The sequence below is a fragment of the Hipposideros armiger genome, unplaced genomic scaffold, assembly GCF_001890085.2.
Source record: "Hipposideros armiger isolate ML-2016 unplaced genomic scaffold, ASM189008v1 scaffold_284, whole genome shotgun sequence".
NCBI classification, from domain to species: Eukaryota; Metazoa; Chordata; class Mammalia; order Chiroptera; family Hipposideridae; genus Hipposideros; species Hipposideros armiger.
In genome coordinates this window covers 484,872-504,733 of record NW_017731634.1, presented here as the reverse complement: position 1 = coordinate 504,733, position 19,862 = coordinate 484,872, and the positions used below count along the sequence as shown (strand labels likewise).

General features: G+C 58.3%; 1 protein-coding gene and 1 long non-coding RNA gene across 4 annotated transcripts in view; one reads left to right on the top strand and one right to left on the bottom strand.

The window, feature by feature from the left end:
• The window catches only part of PRDM16 (PR/SET domain 16), a 286,551-nt gene that overhangs the window by 72,171 nt on the left and 194,518 nt on the right, over positions 1–19,862 (top strand). For 2 of the 3 annotated variants that reach the window (XM_019658562.1, XM_019658563.1), the window contains exon 2: positions 3,482–3,831. In XM_019658562.1, the coding sequence (XP_019514107.1) occupies positions 3,505–3,831 (327 nt within the window). In that variant the 5' untranslated portion in view covers positions 3,482–3,504. Of the gene's footprint in view, positions 1–3,461; positions 3,832–19,862 lie in introns of those variants that run through there. The other variant, XM_019658561.1, reaches the window with a different exon arrangement.
• On the bottom strand, positions 9,359–12,726 carry LOC109391196 (uncharacterized). Its single transcript, XR_002125749.1, has 3 exons — positions 12,538–12,726; positions 10,062–10,463; positions 9,359–9,956 (listed from the first exon to the last, which is right to left on the bottom strand). It is a non-coding gene; the product is annotated as an uncharacterized LOC109391196 (long non-coding RNA).

Below are 19,862 nucleotides of genomic sequence, written 5' to 3'. Positions count from 1 at the left end.
CCCTCCCCAGCCGAGGAATAAAGCTTAAATCTGCCCAGTTCCACCAGGAGCTAGAGCTTCCAGGAAGAGGCTGGTGGTCCTTACGCCGAGTGGCCACCCTCGCAGGACACTGCTTACTCGGCCACCAGCCTCGTGGGGACAGTGCGAAGGGACCCTCTACACCAGCTGGTGGGGGCACATCCAGACCCTGCTATTCAGGTGGGGCTCTCAGGAGATGGTGGGGTGGCTTCTTTTAGGGATGAGGGACATCCGGGTGGGTGAGAGGAAGGCTCCCTTTATGAGGCTGGAGGAGACCAGACGTCAGCTGAAGGCACAGGGTGGACCCAGGGGGTGGGGGAGGGCTCCCGCGTGGTGTAGACTGGGCAGCAGCTGGCTTCGTCCATGTCCCTGACCCGTTTTGTAAGACCAGATGACCACTGCTCCCAGGCTGACTAGTGTACGACAAGCCTCCAAACTGCGTTTTGGCATTAACTTCAGCAAGAACACAAGGGCCTGGCTGGGACCCAAGTGCCTACGGCAGGTGCTTGTGGCCCGAGAGTGGGGGCCGTGACCCTGACCGTGACTCGGGGCCCCTCTGCTGGCTCGCCGGCGTCCAGGCTCTCTCACCCGCCCTCCTGTGGAACCTGCACGCCTCCTCTCGCCTCTCCTCTCCTCCCTGCTTTTATTATCTTGGGCGGTCTCCTAAAAGAATTTTTAGGACTGATGGACTCAGTCATGAGCCCCACGCCTGAAACCATCACAAAACCCCGATAAAGGACCTGAGGTCCCCTGACCAGTAAATCACACACAATCGTGCAGCCTGTTTCCAAAGTCATAAAAAGCTCGTGTTCTTGGCTGTGCACCCCGACCTTCCAGAGGGCGCTACTGGACATGCACCGGCTGTCATGGGTCCTGGCTGGCCGGGGCCGGGGGCCTGGGCAAATGTGTGTGCAGCCCAGGGCCGAGGGCAGAGGGACTCCTGCCTGGGCCTGCCACCTCCCAGGCATCCTGGCTGGCGCGCAGGGCTGAGGAAGGATGGTCTCTCAGTCCAGTCTCTTGTCCCTCAAGGACCCTGGGGAGCAGGACAATTTGTGCCTGTCTGGCCCCGCGGCCCTGCAGTCTCCCAGCAGCCATCCGCTTTCTCCAGGGCCTTGGGGCTTTCATGGGGCCTCGTTTTCTCCAAATGTTTTCTGCACAGTAATTAGGCCTCCTGTCACCCACCTTTGAAGGAAGGGGGCTCTCCCCCCAGCAGTGGGGCAGCAGAATGGAGACTTGGGTTTTCCTGGTGCTTCGGGCAATCACTTAACCCTGTGCCCACCGGGGGTGGGAGGCCAGCAGAGCACAGCTTCCTTTAATCAGCAGGAAACACCACAGCTCTCTCCTAAGCTGTTTGCTCGGCCAGTAAATTAAACATGCCCTTCAAGTGTTGATTTTCCTCCAGTAGGTGAGGCGTTTTGGGAAGTAGAATTCAAAAAAAAAAATCCAAAATAAAGGAGCCCTGAGACGTACATGCGTGCGTGGGGACACTGCGTGCTGGCAGACCCACACAAGTGGCCGCTCTAATTCCTCATTGTCCCCAAGGCAAAGGCGTCACACCTTTGAGGCACCCAGGATGCGCGTGGGGGAGTTGGGGGGTTGGCCCACGGCTTCCAACCCGATTTTGTTTGCGAGCTCCACGCAGTTCCAATAATGAGGTGGCACCTTAATCACCCCCCTTGTGATTTACCTGCATGCCACACACGGTAGCTGGAAGGTTTATGGGGGAGTTCTTTCAATCCTAAACAACTTTGGATCCTTGGGGGGGGGGGGCAACAGCTGCCGTTCTGTTGTTGCATTTTTGAAAGGATCCTACCAGTCAATTAAAAAGGAACCGTTGGCCACTTAAAACATAATAATTACTTCCTTGAATGCTGCTAAATTAAATAAGTGTTATCCCCATGATTTTTTTTTTCCATCAAGACTTTGCTTTCTTTTGAAAGAAAACATTTTGTTACTTCTTGAGCAGGTCTATTTGCAACCAGCATGAGGAATCTGTACTTAAAAGTCCCGTCTCCCTGGAGACTTTTGTTTCACCAGCCAAAGTCAAGCAGGGAGCAGGGAGGGGCCGAGACAAGGGCCCCAGTGACCACAGAGGCCGGGTCACTTTCACAGGTTTGCAAACCAGTGCAGACAGAGGGACTTAGGCGGAAGCATCTAGATCAGAGGTCAGCGGGCCTGAGCAGGGAGCTGGCTGTCCTCCCTCCTGCCCCTCCCCTCTGCTCCTCCCCCCCTCCTCTGACTTTTAAAAGTTATTGGGGTGAAATTCACATAACAATAAAACGAGCCCTTTGAAGTGTGCAGTCCCAGTGGCCGTAGCACACTCACCGTGCTGCGTGCTGCGTGACCACCACCCCTGTCCAGCTCCAGAAGGTTTCCTTCCCCAGAGGAGACCCACACCCATTAACCGGTCACTCCCTGTGGCCCCCACCCCGCCCCAGCACTGCCTCTGTGGATTCGCCTTTTCTGGACATTCCATGTAAAGCAAGTCCTACGATACGTGGCCTTCACCGTGGGCTTCTCTCGCTCGGCCTGCTGTTCTCAGGGCTCAGCCACGTGACAGTGAACCTCCTTTTCACGGCCGAGAGCTACTCCTCTGTGTGGATGGACCACGTTCGTTCACCCCTCACCTGGTGATGGACACCTGGTTGTCCCTACCTTTGGGGGATCGCGGGGGACGCGCTGTGAACATTCACCTGTCCCCTCAGTTCTCTGGGTTGACAGTGAGCCAGGCCTTGCCCTTCCTAGCCCTCCCTCCCCAGCCCACTTTTTATCGCCTCCCTGGGGCCTAAGGCCACCCTCTGCTGTATGTCCAGGTGGCACGATCTTGGCACCAACTGTCTCTTACGATGAACCCCGAAGAGTGGCCACCCTAGACAGACAGTGGGGACCCTCTGGCCTCCCACTCCACCCTGTGACCTCATCGGTCATGATGTCATCAGGAACTTCAGGACCCCCCCCCCGCCCCGACCCAGTGCCCAGAGCAGCCCAGGCATCGGGGCATTTTCACGGGAACCCAGATTCTGAGTCCTCCCCAGAACTTGGGCAGTGTCGCCACCCCCTACCTCCCAAGGCTGCACACACATCCTGGGTGGTTCCCAAATGCGTATTTCACCATCAGCCCTGGGTTGGGTGCCCATGTGACAACTTCCCTGTCCCTAAACTTATGGAGCGTGGGCAGCTCCTGTCCTCGCTGTCCCAAAGTAGCATGGGCAGGTGGGTCCTCGGGTCTGCGTGTGGGGCCTAAACGCTGGTTCCTGGCGGGAGCTGGTGGAATCGCCTTTCTGGGCACCTCTAACATGGATGAGGGCTGCTCGGCCCAGGATGAGCAGAGGTGACATCTCCTGGGCCACTTCTGGGCCTCTTGGCGCCCTCAGTTACTATTGTGTCCCAGCCCGGGTAGTCCCTGAGCCCCATGCACCGGGGAAGGTGTGCTGCTGAGCTGACGTTACATTGTTTCCTTCAGGTGACGGCGACATTGTAAATAATATGTATGAGCCGGACCCGGACCTGCTGGCTGGCGAGAGCGCCGAGGACGAGACCGAGGACAGCATCATGTCCCCCATCCCCATGGGCCCGGCATCCCCCTTCCCCACCAGCGAGGACTTCACCCCCAAGGAGGGCTCGCCCTACGAGGCCCCCGTCTACATCCCCGAGGACATCCCCATCCCGCCGGACTTCGAGCTCCGCGAGTCCTCCATCCCTGGGGCCGGCCTGGGGGTCTGGGCCAAGAAGAGGATGGAAGTCGGGGAGAGGTTCGGCCCCTACATGGTGGCGCCCCGGGCCACGTTGAAGGAGGCCGACTTTGGATGGGAGGTGAGCATGTTCGCGTTAGCGTGATTGATCATGGCCATTTATCTTGTGTTCCATCTATTTATAAAGCCGGCTGAGCAGCCGCTGCCCCAGGCGAGAGGCTCGGTCGGAGAGAGCGTTCGAATGTCACATTTCCCAGGCTTATTTTATCCTGCAGCTCGCATGACGCGACTCCGAAAGCATCAGAGGTCCTCGTGGACGCCTGTCAGCCCCCATAGGCTGTGCCTGCTCTCTTCCCGGAAATGTGTCTTTAATGAGCTCATGTCTTAAGACGCCCCATGCTTCCCGTCTGGATCTTAGGTGCCAAGGCTGCAATCTCGGCAGAACAGCAGAGATTAATGGAATGTCCCAGAACAGGAGTCTGTACTCCAGAGAAATCTGCACATGGGGAGTGGGGGGCGGGTAGCTAGGTCCTGGCGCAGCATGGGGCAGGCAGCTCGTAGAATGTGCCTGGTGCCCTGGGCACATCCACCGAGGGCCTCCCCTCACCATACCCTGTCAGCCAGCTCCCTGGGAGGAGCCCCCACGTCTCAGATTAGTGGGCAGAGTCTCATCCTGCCAGAGAGGGTCGTCTGCAGGTGAGCTCGCCCAAGCCACCTGGGCCCGCCTCCATGGTTCTGGAGCCTGTGTGTCGTCAGGAGAGCCGAAGAAAGCATGTTAGGTAAGGGGTGCTGGCGTCCCCGAAGGCATCCTTCCCCCCCTCGGAGGTGTCCTGCTCAGGCCACCAGGCCCCAGTCTGGGGGCTTTCAAGGTGGTCTCCCGGGGACCACAGGCCCCACCAAAGCACTCTGTCCACGGGTTCTGGCCTTTCTGCCGGCCTGCATAGCCAGTCCTTGGTGGCATTGTGGCAGGGGCCCCCCCTGGGTGGAAAATGCAGGTGCAAACCCAGATTACTTCTGGGTGTTTTGCAACTTTCCAAGTGCTGGGATGGAGGTCAGCTTGAGGAAGAGGACCCGTGTGGCCAGGGACCAGGGCAATGAGGGTTGGGGGAGCCAACTCTCCCAACCTCTCAGTTCCAGGAAGGTCCCCAAACTTCAGTGTTGTAGGCTGCACACAGCCTGGCAGAACCGAGACCTTCCCTCCTTCACAAGGAGACGGGGGGGGGGGGGGGTAGGTGTGCCCCGAACGCTGGGAGCCTCCGACTTCCCAGCAGGCAGGTAGCACATGGGGTGTGGACACCGGGGGACACAGCAGCTCATCCCCCGAGCGCCAGCTCTTTAGATGGTTTAGCCTCAAAGTGGATTGACCAGGTGGACAAAGGAACGGGAGCTCCACATTCCAAAATGGTGACAGCCACCGCTGGGCAGGATGGAGTGTGTGAGCTGGGTGCCTCCCCACCGTCCCCAGGTGGCACTCATTGTGTACCACAGTCAGGGTCACCTTCAGAACAGACCCACCAGGGGCCTGGGGACAAGGTAAAGCAGGTGGTGAAGGGAGTCTGGGACCGCAGCCATCCTGGGGCCACACTGCATGCTTTTTCATGGCCCATAGGGACGTCCCTCCCGGGACCAGGAGAGCGTTTGCCGACGATGTGACAGGTAAGTGGTTTCGGCTGTGACATGGCATTTTGCAGACGTGGCCTGTCCTGTCCTTCCCCGCCTGGATGTTTGGGAGAGGAATTTCAGGGTGTTTGTCTGAGACACTCAGAAAAGTCTGAACTATTTAATTAATAGGTGGCTTTTAGACGCTGGTGGGTAAACGAACCTTACAGGTAGCATGTTGGATGACCTTGAGGTGACTTTGTTCCTGTCTGCTCTGATACGGGTTTCTGTTTGCTCTTTTTTTAAGAAATGGCCCGTATCACCACTGCTTGCTGGGTGCCAGGCCTGGTACAGGCCGTGGCTGTTATCTGCCCGGGCCTGTTGACTTTGCAATATTATTTATTCTCAGCGTACGTGAGGGAACGCTCTCCCCACACGGCGCGCCTCCCATCTCGGCCGCGGGCTTTGTCCCGCGGTCGTGACCTGACAGCTGCCTTTCATGCCAGCACTTAGAAGTATTTGCCCTCCATCCAACGTCCTCAAATAGTGCTCCAGACGCACGGACATTATCTCGTCTGACCTTGTTTTCTTTGCGAGTTCAGGCACCGATTACCTGCTTTGTGATCCGTCTTTGGGCTTTGTGGCCTCCTGCAAACGGGTTGGGAGCAGTTGTCGGCGTCATCATGGTGGTGGAGAGCTGGTGGCAGGATTGGACAAGAGCCCAGAGTGGGAGGGGGACGAGGAGGCGGGCGTCCTGAAAACTCAGGGCGAAGCCACGTTTGCCTGAAGTAGACGCTACGTTCGAGGCGGTTTCTTCCTACCTCCACGGGCCTCATTTTGGCCCGTTGGGACAGAAAGCCACCATCTTGCCTTGTAAGCAGCCTTCCTGGAATTTTCCACGTGCCTCCTGAAAGATACTGCCATTTCGCTTTGTTTTCATGTCTTCCTCGAGTACGGCAGGCAGCTCGGGAGACAGAAGCAACTCGCGGGCGCCCCTTCCCAGTTATGTGTCGCCCGTTCCTGTGCCCTGCCTGCAAACAGGCCCCAGATCCAAGTGGAAACCCAGGCTCCAGGGCCTGGGTCCTCCTGTGGTTCCGGACGGCAGGGTGCCCTCAGTGAATCCCCAAGTCACTAAGGCCCATCAGGCGGTCGGGCCACACCGCCTGTCCCGTCTGGCTCCTGAAGCCGCTTTCCCTGGGCCTGCCGTGAGCTGGGCCCAAAGCAGGCAGCAAGATACAGAAAATAGCTGGGCATACGTGTCTGATTATCGGGGGGCGGGGGCTGCAGGGCAGACCCAGGATGTCACAGCAGGTCCCAGGGACGACACACAAGTGCAATAATCTTACAATGGTCCCAAATCTAATGTATAGCTGTTCACGCTCACGCTGGTAATTGTTTTATAAATCAGGGTAATTTGATTTTATTGCCATTTACATGGTATTCATTTACTGAAAGAGAACAGGTAATGGCATTTTAGCAGAGATGACAAAAGGAATCCGAGGAGGGTCCCCCAGGACTTGTCCGGGAGCGGGGTTCTGTGCACCGTGCGAGCTCAGCGCTGCGTCCTGTTGGTTTGGTGTGGGAATCGAGCCCCGGGAGGGACCCCCAACGGACACAGGAAAGTGTCCCTCAGAGGCCTGGCTTAAAATTGAGGTCACAGAGATTATTCTTACCATCACTGTGGGACACCAATTTTCTACTCTGAGAACAAAATCCTTGTTGTGGACATTCCATTTAGTCAGATCAGACGGCCCGTTTCCTTTTGTCTTTCTGTACCTGGCCCTCGGCCTGACCACCACACCATCCCAGGGCCGCTCACCCGCCCAGCAAAAGCGCCTCCTTCCCCTGCTGGGGCCGACGCAGATGACCTATGAGCTTCAGGTTCAAGGCGGTTTCACAGGGGGTGGGGGGGTTGGCCTGGTTGCTGAGCCCCCGCCCTCCCCTGTTCACTCGCTGAAAACTTCCCTCCTTTCGTGGCCGACAGGGCCGGGCTCTCCCTCCGTGCTCCTCACACATGCATCCAGAACATTCAGTGACTCTAACCCTCCCCTCTCCTGGGTGTTTTAGGGGCACACCAGGAAGTGATTCCTTTCATTTTGGAAGAAAACACACCCCATCTCAGAAGTGTCTCCCCCAAACCCCAACCTGGCTGGCCATATCTGTGGGGACAGATGGGTGCTGGAGTGAGTGGACATGGCCCCTGGGCTCCATCTCAAAGAGAGGGGGTCTGTCCCCCTGCCCGGGAGGACACCAGAACTCTCAGCCCCCCTCCATCCAGACCAGTGGCCTGCCTGCTGACGCAGCCACCACTCACCCTGCCTGGAATAAATCACCCCGTGATTGCATTTTATTGCCCTGGGGTCTGAAAAAAAACACAATGATTTTGATCATTTGTTGAGTAAATCATGACATTTATCATTGTGCTGTTTATTTAGCTAATTAAGAGATGGCTGCGAGTGACAGCCCAGAGGGAGACGGGCTGCGGAGGCAGTCTCCTCGGAGATGCCATCTGCTCTGGTGCCTGGCCTTGCAGCTGTGTACCCACCGACAGCTACGGGGCCTGCACGGGGGAGGGGGCAGTGCCACGCCGGCCCCCTGAGGCCGCAGGAGCCATTCCACAGGGAAAGTGCCCGTGTTTGCCTGTTTCTTGGTGGAGTGGCTGTCTCCCCCAAAAAGCCATCCGGTGGCTGCCTGGTGCCCGGAGCGTTGCCAGCCTGTGATTGGCACATTGTCTGTTGAATGATGCCTCTGCCTCTGGTTAAGGAGCTGCTGAAAAATGTTCTCATGAATGATGGGGTTTCTGAAGAATGGACTCAAGTGTATGGCTAGTCCCCTTGGCCTTAGTTTCTGAGCATTAATATCTGTGTTCATTTGTTCAATCAACAAACAGGCTGGGTTTGGGCCAGGGCCTGTGGGAAGCTCCGGGGTCCTGGGGAACAGCCCAAGGCCTCAGGCTGCCTGATTCACCAGTGTGGCCCCCAAGGCGGCTTCTCCAGGGTCCTGGGGCCCATGGGAGGCATTGATCAGGGCCAGGACCCACCACCCCACCCTGGTGGGCTGCAGGACACCCCAGGAGCCAGGGTACAGGATGCCGCAGGAGAAAGCTACCCCAGCCCTGCACTCTCAGGGACCTTTCTGTAAATGTAAGATTAAGTTATCGTCCAGGACACCCAGTACTCTCTGGGTGTCCTTACCCACCTACATGCATTTTTAGAAAAGCGATGCATTCTTTTCCTAGACAGGGCTGAGCATCCTTAAAATGGGGAGGAGTTTGGGACCCGGTTTTGGGTCCAAAGTAGCAGGATGGTGATGAGACCCGTAGGCACCTGGTCCCCTGGGAATTCATACTCTAACATTGCCAGGACAGAATGCATCAGAGGACTTGCAAAGGCGCTGTGACACATGCAGGAAAATGCAGCGCTGAGACCAGCTTCTCCAAGGTCCCCGAAAGCATTTTGGGTACCAAGGGCTGAAATTCAGTATGGGGGTGGGGTGGGGGCGGGGTGTGTGGCAGATCTGCTCGGAGTCCTGGGATGTGGCTGCCTGTGCTCACTGGCACCCTCGCAGGCCTGGCCCGGTGAGGCAGCAGAGTCACAGGGCGTCCAGAGCTGGAGCCCTGTGGTCTCCCGTCTGAGGTCCGGGTCTCCATGAGGAACAGGCTTCCTCTCCCTTCTCCCCTCCCGCGCCCCCCACCCCCGGCATTCACCCTCTTATGCACTCACCCCAGCACCCTTCCTTTTTCCTACAAGCTTACAAAGAAAAATGTGAAAGCTGGTACTTGAGGGTCAGGACTCTTCTGCGGATTTTTCCTGGGTGTCTGAGACCCGAGGGCCAAGGTCTAGACCAGCGGTTCTCAACCTGTGGGTCGCGACCCCTTTGGGGGTCGAATGACCTTTTCACAGGGGTCGCCTAAGACCATCTGAAAACAAAAAGATGTTTACATTACGATTCATAACAGTAGCAAAATTACAGTTCTAGAGTAGCAAGGAAAATAGTTTGATGGTTGGGGGTCCCCACAACATGAGGAACTGTATTAAGGGGTTGCGGCATTAGGAAGGTTGAGAACCGCTGGTCTAGACCCACGGTCTCACCTTAACTGCATGTTGGAGTCACCTGGAGCATTAGAATTACAGGTGCAGGCCCCACCCCAGGCATCCCAGGCTTTGGCCAGATGGAGAGACCAATCGTCCCTGTTTATCCTGGTGTAGGACCCAAAGTCCCGACAAACCCACTTAGGCACCAGGTAGGGAAAGCTCCCAGGAAATTTGATGTGCAGTCGGGGTTAGCACAGCCAATCTAGAAGGAAGGAGTAGAGGATCCTTCTAGAGGGAGGGAGCAGAGGATCTTTCTAGGCCTCCTGCCTGGGCTGGGCCAGCAAGGCAGCTGGCAGGGCGCTGAGCAGAGGTTTTCCAAAGACCCGCTACCCCCTTCCCCAGCGGGGTCCAGAGAGGAGAGAGGGACCACTGGGGATGGCTGCTGGGTGTTTGGCCACTCAGCGGACGGTGCTGCTGCGGTGGCCAGCGCGTGTCTGTGCCCTGCGCCATGCTCGCACACTTCCGCACGCATCCCGTGCACGGCTCACATGTCAGCCTCTTGTGTGCGTCCTTCACCCTGGAGCCGCTGTGCCGCCTGCTTTCGTGGGCACGCCTGGGGGAGGGGGTGTGTTTATTTAGCTCTTAGACCGTCTTATTGTGTTTACTGTGGTCATGCCAACAGTGCCGGCTGCTGGGGAGGAGGGCGGGTCAGTCTCACCTGTGAAGGCTGGAGCTCCCTGCTGGTGTGATGGCCACACGACCTCGGGCTTGGTATTCTCAGTCCCGAATCCTGACTGTCCTTTTTCTCGGTGGCACCAGGACACATGCGTGGGACCATCATGCAGCACCCCACCCCCATGGGATCAGACTCCCAGAATCCTCCTGGCTGTGGCTCCTCTGCTGGGTGGTGGACACGCCCCTGACTGGGTTATATTTGAAGCCTAGAGACATCTCAGGTGTTTGTTTGTTTGTTTGTTTGTTTTCCTTGTGGTAATTTTTCAAATGCGTTTAGAAGGCATAAGGTACATTCAGAAAGTATCCCAAATTGTAAGCGCGCTGCTGAATGCATGTTTGCACCTGGGGCCTCTCGTAGGGATGGGATTTGAGCAGAAGCACAGTCCTGTGGGAACAGAGCAGAGCTGGAGATGGCTGATGTGATGTGCTGACGCCCCGGTGGTGCCGACGCCCCACAGGCCACTACGGTGCAGTGAAGGGGCCCTTGCCTGTCCCTCCCAAGCACCGTGACATCAGGTCCAGACGTTTTTAGCCCAAGAATGCCATGAAATCCTGCACTATCTTAGGCCCAGCTCTGAGGCGCGGGTATATAAGGAATTTTAGAAAAAAGGAGAGAGAATGACTAAGAATACCTCCCCAGAGTTCGCCTTTATTTCCTTAAGGGGTAATAACTCAGCCGCAGTCTAGCAGAGGGGACTTTCTTTAAATAGAGCATCTGATTCACAAGCGAAAAAGGAAATAAATATTTTCTTTTCGTATTCTAGAGACGTCCATGAATACCAACTTCTTAAATGGTATTTTACCCTTCACATCTCACACACTCACACACACACACAGTGACAACCAAACCCACCCTCACTCTGGACTGGGGCTCTTTGTGAACCAGACACGTGGAAAATAGCTTCAGGTTGTCAGAAGGAAGCCGCCAGGGGGTGGAGGGGAGGGTGGCCGCTCCTCAGGGTGGCCTCGGCGCCCCCCCCTGGAGAAGGGGCGCGTTCCTCTTCCCTGCCTCCCTCCTCTCTCTCTTTTTTCCTTAAGAAAAATAGGGATTACACATTTGGGAAAATAACAAAGGCACCTGATGTGCGCAGGACTAGTGAGGCCAGGGCAGGCTGGTCTGGCGCTGACTGGGCACCTACTGTGCGCTGCACGTAATGCGCTTGAGGCTCTTTCTACATGGTTCTCATTCTCCTGTTTGTAGGTTGGTCCCATGCCCAGCCCTGTGAACCACGGCGGGGCCTTGCAGGGCATGCACTGGTCACCCTGAGGGTGCCCCTGCTGTTTATAGAACCAGCGTCTCAGGACCCCAGAGACGGCCGTTAGCAGAGCCGAGTCCCAGGACACCCAGGGCCCGGCTGGGGGCAGAGCCGCGTCCAGGCAGGAGCCACGCGGGGCCATCCCAGGCAGTCTACCTGCGAGGCTGTCGCGACCCTTCCCCCCATCCAGGAGGGAGTCTTGTCCAGCTCGGGCTTGGGTCCCATGGAGCTGCCCCAGGGCACTTCCAAACTGCAGATTCAGGCCCCACCTTACTGCTGGGTCAGACAGAATCCCTGGGTGCCCAGGAATCTGCATGTATATGCAATGGCACAGTGGGCACTGGGGGGGACTCCATTCAGGTGTAAGCCCCCTAAAAGGGGCCTCCCCTTGCCCTCCCAGCCCTGCCCTCCCCCTGCCCCCCGGAGCCCAGAGAGACACTTTCCTACAGGTGTGAGGACAGACAGTGACAGAGCCTTCCTTAACGAACCTGTCAGAGCCAGGTGGACAGAGCCAGAAGTGGGGTGGGGGCACCCGATGAGATGAGCAGGGGCGCAGGAAAGGGCAGCAGGTGAGGCTGGGTGAGGGGCCCCTGAGGGCTGCCACACACACCCATACAGCTGTCGCCAGCACTGCTCCACTTGGGTGGGTGGCACCCTGGAGACTGACCAGCGAGGGGACCCCCGTCCCTGAGGGCATGGCGGCGATGATCAAGGTGGGGGTGTCAGGCACCGCCCATTTGTATCATGGGGGGAAACCACTTGGGCTTCACTGTTTCTCCCTGTCACTGTGCAGGTGGGAACCCTGAGCCCCAAAGCGGGGAGAGGGCCCCATAGGCCACATGCTAGGTCGGCACAGGCTCAGGACAAGGTCTTTCTGCCATGCCTGTTGCCACCGTGGCTCATGAGGCCAGTTGTTGCTGACAGTAGGGACTCAGCCGGCCCCACTGCCCCAGGGTCCCCCACAGAGCAGTCCCCAGCCCTCCACCGCCATGTCCTGTGGGTGATGACCTGGCCCTCGGCGTCTCCAGGGTAGCGGGGATGAGTAAGACGTGGGATGACATGGACATAACTCCACCTCCTCCGTCTGCACCCGCACTGCCGTCCGGGCGAGGCTGCTGTCCGGGCGAGGCTGGCTCTTGGGTTAAGCCTGTGCTGTTGCCTGCCAGCCCACTCTGTGCTGACCCCACATTCTGAGGGACCCACCTGCTAAGACTGAAGCATCTGCAGTGTCAGTCGCTTACGTGGAAATATTTCTATTTCTAGTACTTTCCCAGCAGCAGGCCTCACTGGGAGCAGCCCAGGCCAGGAGGGCGGCCTGCCCTGAGGGTGGCAGCTACTGGCCAGGCAGCTCCCTGGGGATCCCCAGCATGGTCTTGGCCATCCCGCTGTCCAGCTCCTCCGTGGGCCTCCCTCCCGCTGGGTCAGATGAGAGTCCCAGGGGGAGCAGGCCATAAAAGGTCTTGCTGGGTCATGGGACAAGGGCGTGAACCTCCTGGCCCCCAGCCTTGTCTGCTTATCAGCGCTTCTCTCGAGTTGGGAATTTTTGAGTGCCGATCACTCCTGGGTTAGGAATGTGTTCTCAGTGTGTCACAGGCCACCTCAGCCTCAGCCAAAACCCTGGGTGACACAGCTGCTCACAGGCCCACCGAGGGCCGGTGGCTGCCCTCCCCTGCTCTGCTGGGGGCCCTGCCGAGTGCTAAGGTGGGGTGGGATTGCTCTGACCCAGGCCGGGTCAGCCAGGGTGGCCTCCTCAGAAGGCCCTGCGGGGATGGTGACAGCTGGCATCCTCCCACGCCACCTGGGTTCCACGTGGCCCCAACCCTGATTTCCACATTGGTTAGGATGTTGCGAATCATGTGGCCGAAAAGTGACTTTTTAAATCAGCTGACAGGGTCCACCTTGGTGTATACGGTGATGACTCCTCCTCCAAAAGGGAAGACGCTCAGACAAGGATGGCCTTGTGTTATTGTCATGGGAGCCAGTGCATCTGTCCCAACTCACCTGTGTGCCTGGCCTGTGGGCAGGATGGCACCTGGCCCCGTCTACCTGTGACATGTGTGATTGTGTTCCCAGGGAGTTGGCTAGAAGAGCGACGCCAGCCTCCCTGGGATGTTCATGAGCCAGGCCTTGTCCCCTGTCCCAGCTGTTCCCTCGCCCGCTGGCCGGCGCAGGGCATGGGGACCACCTTTGTCTGGCTCTCAGGCTGTGTTTCTCCCTTCTGGGCTGATGCCCAGTTTAATTGCACATCCCATTGTGTCATCCCCTGTTCAATCAAGTTCAGAACTACCTACATCCACCCCTTTCACGTTTGGATCTCTCTGAAGTCCGTTCTGGCTTATCAGCACAGGCATTTCACAAGCCGAGCTAAGATTTCTGCCATTTAGGCCCAAGCATTGTCTGTCCCTGCGGCAGCTGAGATAAACCCTCACCCAGAACAAAGTCGCAATGACCTTTTACAAGTAGAAGCGCCTTGTTTCCCTCTAGACTAATTTATCAGCCGTCCTTTCAGCCCGGCGCTCAGCAGAGGCGAAACAGCGCTGCCAAGAGCGGAGGTGGCCAGGGATTAGGGGGCCCGGCTGGTTTCCCGTTGTCCTCGGGCACCTCGGGGTTCACGGGGCGTACGCTGTAAATGGCCGTGGGAGGTGAAGGGGCACACCAGGTGTTCGCCAAACAGGACAGAGGCCTGAGGGTGGCCGAGCCTGGGAGAGGTGGCCGAGGCCCCTCTCCTGGGCTCCTTCAGGGCCCAAATAAAACCGTGGGTGCAAAAGGTGAGCCAGACTGGAATAATGATAACGAAATGGCCTATAGGAGAGGCCTCTGAGAGCCAGGACGGCCGACCGCTCACGGGTCCGCCCCACCAAGCCCCTGGCCAGCTCTGTCCTCCTGCCCTACCTGGGGACCGGGGTCCCTGGGGGGGCAGGGAGGGAAGGCCACTCCTAGGTCAGACCTCATGCAAATCAACACAGGTAGCACTTGGGGGCCAGGGACCTTCCCAAGAGTGCATTTCTAGAAGGTTCCAGTTACTCTGGCTCCTGGAGCTCGTTCACACTGTGAAGAAGCACTGGGGGCCGAGAGCATGTGAGGAGCCCAGGTGTGCGGCTTCCCGCGGCCAGGTGAACCAGCAGAGCCCCTGAGCGCTCCAGGTGTGCCGACTGTGTGTGCCTGCAGACTGAGTACGGAGGCCAAGGACACCCTCCCGCCCCACCCCGGTCCTCCACGGCTGCCCACGCTGCCGTCGACCTGCACTGTCCTCCTGGGGGGCCACGGCACACCCTTTCTCAAGTTTTGAGCTTTCAAAGCTGACTCACCTTTGGAGGGTGTCGGTGCTGCCGCCCCACCTCGTGTCTCCTCTTTCTCCCCCTCCCCCCCGGGGAAATTTGAAAGTTCCAGGCCTCCCAGGGTCAGCTGCTCCTTGGCACACACGGGCGTACCCTGAGACGTCAGACTGCCTTCCAAATTAAAGATGCAAAGATGGAGCCGTGTCAAGTTCATTTCTTCACAGAGGCTGAGGGTCCACCTCTGTCCCTCAGGGAGACGCCGTGGTGACGGCAGCCCAGGCTCTGAGGGGTCCCCAGTCACACAACCGATGTCCCCAGTGAGGGCTGGTGTTCAGGGAAGGTGAGCCAGGTGCAGTTTTCACTGCACCAGAGTCAAGGCCTCGGGGGAGGGGTGCTGCCACGGATGTGGCCAGAGTCGCTTCCCTTTGGACTTAACGGTGAGTGAAGAAGGGACCTTGAGGTCGTCTGTGGGATCTGAGGAACAGGCTTGGGTCTTCCTGAAAGTGTGTCGGGCTCTCCTAAAAACGCAACAGAAGTTGGGGTGATTGTCCTGCCCTCAGAAGCCTGGTCAGGGGCTCAAGGAAAACCCCCAAAGGAGAGGGCCACTGCGAGGCCCCGTCTTCACGCCCTGTCACTTGCCCAAACACCCTACCAGGAGATGGCAGCTGCCACCTTTCGGCACAGACCTCCAGTCCTGACCCGCGGTGGCGGAAAGGGCCGGTGAGTGACGGGGTGATGGGCACGGGGCGGGGCGACTAAAAGCTGTAGGTCCAGCGTCACACCCAAGCTGAGTGAGAACTTGGAAGGTACTGTCCTGAGTGACTGGCGTGTCTGGTGCCTGGGAGACGTGGGCCCTGCGCCTCGGGGAGAGTGAGCACGGCCCGTTGCCTTCGTGTGAGGAGCACAGGATGGAAAGGGCCTATTTTGCATTTTGATAAAAGCCTTGAAACTCCATGAATACTATCACGGGAGCGGCCACATTGAAGCCAAAATATTTTCCTTGTCTGTAAATGTGCGTGGCCTTGGAGATGACTTTCACTGAGCTGCCTTGGAAGCTCATCTGGGGACAGATGGCGTTCAGCACCGGGGCTGAGAGGTGGGCTCTAGAATCCGAGGAGTCAGCCTGGAAGTTCAAGTTCAGCCCAGCCTGGGGCCCAGCCTCTGCCCCCCCGCCCTGTGGGAGGGGCTCCATGGCCGCCTAAGCTCCAGGCTGCTGGGTGGGAGTCAGGTGGCCCTTGGGGAGTGTCCCTGACGAGGTCTAGACTTGTTGGTCACGGTCAGGGGCTGCTGATGAACAGCGAGGTTGCAGGATGGCCGCTCGGAGCAGCTGGCCCTGGACGGGCCTGGCAGGACCTGAGGGAAATGGAGTCTCTGCCAGTTTCTTAGTGACACACCAGCAGGTCCGGGCTCCCTGACGCCTGCTGACCTTGCTTTGTTCCCACAGACGGCGTCGGCAAGTGAACCTAACTCCACAACCGGCCCGGCTAGAGAGGTGAGGCTCTCGCTGAAACCCATGGCCCATGCTCAGCCTGAAAGATGACAGCAGGGCCCCCTTATTAGAACCCATCTGTCTTGGATTGACTTTTTAGTCAATCCTACTTGGAATTTAAAATATATTAAAGATAAGATAACCCAAAACAGCAAGCTGGTCAGGCCCCGGGTGGCCTTGATGACACTGGGCACCTGTACCCCATCCTAAGGCCACACGTTTGTCACAGCCACTTCCAGGACCCCCAGGCAGGTTCTCCACCCTGGAGGACGAGGGCAGATGCCTTAGCTGGCGCCGACTAGATCAGTGAAGGCGAGTGCCCTGTTCCCAGGTGGCCTCGCTGCAGCCTACCCCGCTTCCCGGCTCTGACGAACTCACGTGCTAATTACAAGTTTTCTCGTGTCTGTGGGGCCTGCAGCTGAGCCTTCAAGCCCAGATCCAGCTCCTCTGGCTTCGGCAGGGCCCGTTCACGTCGCAGATGCCACACGTCCTCAGGCAGGTGCCCCCCACAGCGGAGGGACCCCCTGCCCTCGGACACAGCCCTGTGCCCTGGGGGCTGAGGTCAGGAGGGCTCTCTAGGTGCCCTGGGTCACAGAGGCAGAGCTCTTTCCTGGGCAGCCATCCTGCTCTGCGGTGTCCTCATGTCCTCGGTTTCCAAGCTGTCACGTCTCCACATGTGGCTCTCCAGGCTGCACAGCTCAGGGCACACCTACCAGGGAGGCTTCCCTGGAGGTGTTGTCGTGCCCCCACGTGACGTCCTGGTGGGCTTCCATCCTGTCCATTTACATGAGAGGAAACTGGGTCTCGGGAAGACACCTGATGCTGCTGACGGAGCAGCTACCACCTAGGGCGTCGGATCCCAGCTCCAAACCTGGCGCCCGTTTCCAGGACACATGGGGCCCCGCACGTGGGAGACGTTGGAAGGCTCGTGGAGACACTCAGGCGGCTGCTGGGCTGGTTCCCAGGCTGTCAGGGTTCCATTCCTGGATCCCTGCTCGTCAGGTGATTCTACATCCCAGGAGAGCAGAGCAGAGACCTACCACCTGGTGTCCCCTGCTTGGTGGCGATCAGGCCGTGTCACACGCCACTAGTGCCAAATAGGTGAGGGACAGAATGGCCACCTGACCCTCTCTTGTGTGCTTCTTTAACCATCAGGTGGTTTCATAAGGTTTTCTAAGATGCAACTTACAGGTTGTTAAGATGTTGGCATCACAGAGGCGGTCTGTGGGGGATGGCCGGGGCCATGGACAGAGGGACAGCTCAGGCTCGGGAATGCACTGAGACCCCAGCAAGCCATCCCCATCTCTGGGCCTCAGTTTCCCCACTTGTTAGGCAAGGGGATTGAAACGAATTGTCCTGAGGGCGCCTCCCCACCTTGGCCTGCCCCTGGACTCTGCAATCTCCAAGAGGTGGGCACACAAAAAGCAGGTGGGAGGGGTTTCTTGGGTGGATCTGGACTCTCGGACAACATGTCCCCAAGCATTTGGCCCGTGGCCTTTCCCCTCGGAAGCTGTGTCCCCCAAGACAGGTGTTATCGTCTCTGATGAGTTCCCTGTCACCGAGGTCACGAGATCAGTCGAGGCCAGCGGCCAGGTGTTCCCTGCCAGCCTCCTGACTGGCTCTCCCAGGAACGCGCGCCCCGGTGTATTCACTGTGCTTCTCCAGGAACTCAGGCAGGGGGGCCTTCAGAGCAACCCCCTGGATGGTTTCATCCAAGCCCTCAGACCCTGGTTTTAGGAAGTGGTGAGGCACTTCGAAAACATGACGTTGCCACCAAAACGGCCTTGGGGAGTTGTCACTCCAGCAGTTTCCACATAGACCAATGGAGGGTGACGTCGGCTGAAGGGATAATGAAAAGTGCTGGAATACAGTGCACGTGACAGAAGAAGGGGAAGGCCTCTGCCCCCAAAGCCACAAGCCTGCACTGGCTCCAGGGCTGTCCCAGCGAAGGTCCAAGAACCAGGTGGCTCAGATTCCCTGGTGACGCTCACAGCCTGGAGGCTGGGCATGAGAGCCACAGGCCAGGGTGTCGGCAGGGCCGGGCCTCCCTCCAGACTTTGGTGGTTTGCTGGAAATCTTTGACTTGTAGACGCATCACCCCAAGACCTCCGCCATCATCTTCACATGGGGTTCTCCCCACGGGCATTATCTGCGTCCCTGTCTATGAGGACGCCAGTCATAGTGGATGAGGGCCCCCCCCCCCAGGACAACCTCATCTTAACTCATTGCACTACCACAACCCTGTTTCCACACAAGGTTACGCTCTGAGGTGGCGAGGCTCAGGACTGCAACACACAAATTTGGGGGGACATAATTCACCCCAAAACAGACCCCTTATAGGTCAAATCCCCAGGCCATGTCATTCCTAGGAACCATGGGTGACAGAACGCAGTGCTGGGCCACCCCTGGTGCTGTGCTGGGATGCTGGTGCCCATGACTTCAGCCAGGTGTGCTCAGGGACACTGAGAGGAACTGTGCCTGAACGGGGAGCAGGGCAGCAGGGACCCCCGAGGGGTTCTAGTGAATGACAGCGGTGAGAGCCCGCCTCAGCTGGAAGACACTGTTTAGGGCTAGCATCCTGGGCGGATTCCTACGTTTTCCATTGGAGGATAATAGCAGTGAAAGCAACATCAGAATTTGCTTGGCCACTCACAGACGCCCCGTCATCCACACCCCTGTTATGGGTACCCCAGTGTGTGTGCATGTGTGTGCACGCACATGTGTGTGTGTGGACATGTGTGTGCACATGCACACACACATGCAGTAAACCTGCAATGGAAAGAAACAGGAGTGAACATGGATTCCACCTGCTCCCGGTGGGGTTTTGAAACTTTCTTCAAGCAGGAAAAATTGGTTTGGAGATAAAACTGTCGTGTCAACACTTCAGAGAGACGTAGTGGTGAGGACCACAGCAGTAACAGGTCCACACGGAGCCTACAGCTCCGAGAGAGGCAGCGGAGGGTGAGAGCCTCCCCAGACCAGCCGCCCGGAGCACCCGAGCTCCCTGCACGCCGCCCCATCCCCGGTCTCAGGAGGACCGGATGGCTGTCCTGCAGACCCAGGTGTGGGCGAGGCGTGCGAGTGCCAGGGGCCCGCTGTCCGTCTGTGTCGTTTTCCCGTTTTCTGTGAGTGGGGCAGGTGCTGGAAGGGTGTGTGGACCAGCCTGTGTGAGGCTGCGAGCACCTCTGTCTTTGCCCTGCCCGCCCCCAGGCCTGCTGACCCCATGTCGGGAGCACGGCCCTGAAGTTCCTCAGGAGTCCAGTTCCAAAGGAAATGGCTAAAAATGGGCGGTGGCAGGAAGGGAGAGGCGAGGCACGGGAGGCCCTCGGTTGGCTAATTGGAGAGTGGCGTGGGGGGCGGGGGGCTGGGCACCCGGACAATGTGCTCTGGGGCTGGGAGCTGGGAAGGCCCAGGGATTGTGATCGAATTAGCTGAAGTCAGAGCCCCCCTGAATGAGGTAAAGAAGGAGAGGGGAAATGAGGGCCCGCACAATGCGGCCTAAATGAGGCCCCCATTCACTGCCTGTGAAAAGCCTCCGCTCCGTCCTTGGGGAGGGCGGGCAGTCTCACTTTTGTTTGGCGGGGGCTGGGGGCTGCCCTTGGAGGATAGACTTACCTACAGCCAGTGACAGGGGAGGGCGGGAAATGGGGCACGGACCGTAATCCCCGTGCCAGCGGTGGGGTGACAGCTGACACAATCGCCCAGCACACATCAGGAGCCCCAAAGAGCTCCCTCGGTGCTCCCTGTGCGTTCCCCAGAGG